Below are 5,240 nucleotides of genomic sequence, written 5' to 3' on the forward strand. Positions count from 1 at the left end.
GGAATAAATATAGGAGTATTTCATATCATTTTAATGTCACGTTAGATATTGTGACATTTGCGATTATGACAGTGTAACAATATTAATTTCCAATATTGGCAGATTTTAATATTCAATTTTAATCATATGTATCGTTGCGACGACGTATATTATAACATTATGACGTTAAAATGCGAGCTTGTGGTATTTAGTTATCGAGTGCTTAAATTACATAGCACAATTAATGCTAAATGAACAGTTTCCATTGATAAAGAGAATGGAAATATCGTGTTAAAGGAAAATTTACAATTCTAAAGTGACTTTCGTGAGATAACGACCGATTTGCATGAATAAAAGCTCTGCGTTGACAATGATCTCAAGCTTGATCCTGCTGTACCTGTGTACCTAATCGCACACGATCCTGGGTCTTAGGCGCAGGTCAGATCTGATGGTATTGGAATTGTCCATTCCAAATGCTCCGTATTTCGAAGGGATCGATGCCATCTATTGAATATTCGATGTTCCCGAAGTATCCATGAGGATAAAACCGATCGTTAAATAACTGAATGCGTATCCCGGGCACGATCTATCGATTACTAGGGTTTTCTATCTCGATTCGATTCATATACAGCGGATCGCTGAGCAGCTTCCGCGGCTCGGCTCCCATGATGTAATTATGGACATTTTAGAGTATAATTCGTATCTGCATGGTTTTACATTTCATTACGTCTAAAAATACTCGTTCGAAAATAAATGTGATTTCGTTTGCGTTCCGAGATACGAACGAAATCAGTGTATATTGAATGAAACTATTCTATATGATCCAATCTATGACAAGTAATGTTTTGTAGTTTCAGTTTCGTTGCAAATTTGATAGCATCATGGGCAGCATTATTTTTAATATTATATAGGTATATGTTATGTATATATCATGTTAAAAACTCAGTTCTCATCACTTTCGATTATTAAAATTGTATTTACCTACTCTCTAAAATCTTTGGAGTGAAATCTAATTCTAAAGAGTGACGAAGAATGACAACTCCGCCAGTGTTGAAAAAGAGAGGCTGAATAGTCAATTTTTAGGAATGAGATTTCATTCTTTAGAATTAAATTTCACTCCAAAGATTTTAGAAAGTAGAAACAACGATAAGTTGTTGGAATAAGCGTAATAAATAATTTTATTTAAATAACCTTATATTGCCCAATAATTCAGTATTGTTTTAAATTTATAACAAATAGCCTACAATTTCAAAACTTCGCGTACATGGAACGAAGTGCTTACCTTCTTCATAAAGGACATTACGTTGTTGCGCAACATCCTGACGACTATGTTCCGATCCCGCCTAATCTCAATGGAGGAAACGGAGGATTCCTAAATCCCAGTTGCACCTCTTGTCACTTCCTAATGCTGAGTACCGGCATAAAGGTCCGTGTCTGCTACGCGATCGCTGACTTCACCACAGTTTTGTGATCTCTTTAGAACTGCGGAATCTTAATTGGCGTAATATGGAGCCATGCGGCTCGTTCTTCTGTCGCGAAAGCATCTCCTGTGCCCGTCATTACTCGTCTTCAGAGTGACATGAGTGGCTCCGATGTCACGCGATTCTGAAAACGAAATATTGATGTACTTAATATACACGGTGACTTTTTTGGTTCTTTACTATATTAACGATAAGTCATTTGTGTCAATTCGTGTCGAGTTAATTTTCATTATTAATCTTTATTAGTTTTCATCACTTTAATAAAAATTATTAAGTAATTCTCTTACATATATTTTAACATTCTTAGAAAATATTTCTAAGACTGTGTATCTAAAAAAATTGTATATAAACGTTAACTACTAGTGTACTAGTAAGAGTTAATTATATGCAATGGAAGGGTTTACAAAAGTGAGCCCATCATTTATAACGTTCATTCATACGACTTATGACTTTATGCTTCAAATGAATTTGATAAATGATTTGATCCACTTTTGGTCTGAATTATTCAAGCACTCTTATCATGCGCATGAAAATATTTCTGATTCATTTCAAGCGCAGAGTAAATGGATTTCTGCTTTACAAGCAGTATTGAGATTTTCAAAGTTCCCGCGTCATATACCACTTTGTAGTTCGTAAACAGTCCTCTCGCAGGCTAGCTGCTTTGAGAGGAATATTTGGTTGAACGTAACCTCGTTAGAAAGTTTAGACGCAAACAAATATTTGCGCGCGTAAATTAATATCTGGCTTTGTTTCGTCGCACACGAGAAGTCAGTTTCTGAGAGCGAGCGCGTACACGTTGTGAAATGATTAATCTTACTTTCCTAACGAAAAATCGATATTTTAGGTATCTGAAAATTGTTATATTAATAATATAGTTTCTAAGCATCATCCTACTTTTCCCGACGTTTAATAAAATTACGTTATTTGCTTGAAATAGCGATAATGTAATTATAATTTTTAATAACTTTGTTTTAATAATGTCAACCTTATTAAGGTAAATTCACGCCACGTGAGAATTTACTCTGCAGAAATCAGAAAAAATAGAACGAAGAGTAATTTGAGGCTAATTTGAGGGTAATTTATATGCAACTCTGTTATATATGCCTTTTTAATTACATTAGTATTGTATTGTGATTTCTATTTCTTATAATTAATATATTAATAAAATTATTGTGAGTTGAATTGGTTTGTCAATAGAATAAGTAGCACAATCATTACAACCTACGTAAAATGATAACTGTAAAAGACTCAGTTTATGTGGTAATATACGATGATATATTAGTATAGAAGGATAATTAAAACATGAAGCAAAACAAAATACAAGTCCTTAACTTTTGTATTTTTTGTTTAGTTCATATTACCCATTATTATGCTCACGTTGTATGTATTAATAGAGATGCCCATATTATCTTACCTAGGAGTTAATATGATCTCTGAATGGATAATAGAAGCACTCTTCATTTTTTCAACATTTGCAATGAAATAATCAAATACACCACATACAATATTTTATATATATATATATTAAAATAAAACACTAACAAACCTATCAAATGATAAGAACAAGATTTTTAATCTTTAGTATGCAAGAAATATTAAAATATTTTCTTAAAGTATTCATAATACTCAATTCTATCCTATATATATTTATCGTTCGTATTCCCTAATAAAAATTTATAAAGACATTTCATAAGTATCGTGACATTTTACGTCTTATTTATAAACATTATTTGTAAATTTTTTATGAGTCGTTCATTCCCGTTTCCCATTCATGATAGTCGTAATATCCCTTCCTGCAGCGATGTACGATAAAAATATAAAGTTTTTTTTCAGAAAGTTTTTTTTTAAATAAATATATTTCTAATTTTTTCAATAACAATAAACAGTATAAAATTTTTGTTGATATACTTTATTAATCTTAAATATTTACTTCAAATTTCAAATTTGATTAAATCAAATACGCATATTGTCACATGCATGTTGAAACCAGAATTCCAAAAGCAAACTCGAAAATATCAATTTTCAAAATTAATAATTATTTGCATGAATAAAACATGTAAATTGCAATCCATATTTTTAAGACAAAAGCTAGTATTTACATTAATTTTATGCGGCGACAGTTAAGCATGAACACTTATTCGTATCTATATAGTTGAAAAATCTGAAGAAAATTTAATCGGACATTTTCATTAGATAAATTGCAACTGCAATTTATGGCAGAGAAAAATAAAATCTAATTACGAGAATAACGTGTTTGAAATTATGACTTTGAGTTATTAAAAGTATAATTTCTCACTAAAGATCGCGGGAGAAGACTAAGTTTGTTGAACTTAATCAACGTACCGACGCGCTGCAATATGCACTTGTCCTCATTAGCTGTAATTTCAATCAAGGAAATCATCCACGCAGCAACTAGAGGCTCTTGATTCCCACAAGCATAGTTGACCGCGATGGCACTGTAATTACGAATTCAAACTCCGTAACGATGTTGCATCTAAATTAATAATGAATTTGTACAAATTATACGTATGCATGTGCATACGTTATTTTATATGGCTTTCAGGTGATGGTAGCCTATATTTTTTTTATAATAACGAGGTTCCCATAGGGATATATGATTGATCTGCACAGTTATTTGAGCTTAGCGAGTTTATTATATTTTAGACATTCCTATACACACACACACACACACACACACACACACACACACACGTCACACATACTCACATACACGCTTTTTTATGATGAATATTTAAAGAAAAGAAAGATGTATTATCTAAAAAGAAGAAGATAAATTAAAGTCTAAATGTGTTAAAAAGCTTTATTAAATTAAAAACACAGGAACTCAGAAAAAAAAAACGATAATGAGATATTTATAATTGATCCGCTTCTTGTATTTTTCTCTGTAGATAATTATTATCTTAAACGATTATTATAGATAGTTAACAATATTAAAATAACAAATTTAAATGAAAACATTTTTGCCAAAGAAAAGAAATTTTTCTCTTATATATCATTAATTTATGAAAGTTACAATAATATTACTTAAGCAACAAACACTCTGAGATTATTAGTTTCCTCAATTAAAAGTTTTTAATCAAGCAATTCAACTAACTACGAATAAATATTTTCTAAATGATAGTAAACTTCAATATCCAATTGCCAATATTGCAAAATTATATCCGAAAAATCTAGTTAAATGGGAAATTCTGCCTTTTGCAAGCGTTAATTAATTTTTCTTACAATTGCGGTCGTTTGACAAACTTTTGGTTCCACGGCAGTTCCGGCGCAACGAGAACTGAATTAACATGGCGGAAAGCAGTCGACTTGTCTTGCCGTGTGCGTTTTAGAAGCCGCACTCTCTTCCATGTCGCATTCCGCGGATCAGGCAATTAACCTGCCGCGCAACGAGACAAATTTCGGTTGCAACCGGGTTTCATGGTTACATGAATCATAGTAATTGCGATGTAAATGGCTTCGTTAACCGTTCTGCTCGACAGGATTAACGCAGCATTGCCGCTTCACCATCGTTCTAATGTCATTGTGGCCAAAATTTGTTATTACCGGCCTCTCATGCGGTCAAGATTTTCGTGTAATATAACTTGTCGCATAGTTTTCCTTGGTATGTATAAGTATTAGTGAATGATAAATATTTGTTGAAAACGTTAGTCGTTAACTGAAGTATTTTCAGCAAAAGTACATAGAAAGTAAAATATTTTTTATTTTTTTTTCGAGAGAGAGAGGAGGGGAGAGAGAGACAGCACAATAAAGAGAAAAAAT

At 31.9% G+C, this 5,240-nt stretch overlaps 1 protein-coding gene across 3 annotated transcripts in view; it reads right to left on the reverse strand.

The window, feature by feature from the left end:
• LOC108755440 (regulating synaptic membrane exocytosis protein 2) overlaps positions 1 to 5,240 on the reverse strand; it is a 167,328-nt gene that overhangs the window by 125,490 nt on the left and 36,598 nt on the right. For 2 of the 3 annotated variants that reach the window (XM_018498441.1, XM_018498440.1), the window contains exon 2: positions 1,262 to 1,584. In XM_018498441.1, coding sequence (XP_018353943.1) covers positions 1,262 to 1,297 — 36 coding nt within the window. In that variant the 5' untranslated portion in view covers positions 1,298 to 1,584. Of the gene's footprint in view, positions 1 to 376; positions 417 to 1,261; positions 1,585 to 5,240 lie in introns of those variants that run through there. The other variant, XM_018498442.1, reaches the window with a different exon arrangement.

The sequence above is a fragment of the Trachymyrmex septentrionalis genome, unplaced genomic scaffold (assembly GCF_001594115.1).
Source record: "Trachymyrmex septentrionalis isolate Tsep2-gDNA-1 unplaced genomic scaffold, Tsep1.0 scaffold87, whole genome shotgun sequence".
NCBI lineage: Eukaryota > Metazoa > Arthropoda > Insecta > Hymenoptera > Formicidae > Trachymyrmex > Trachymyrmex septentrionalis.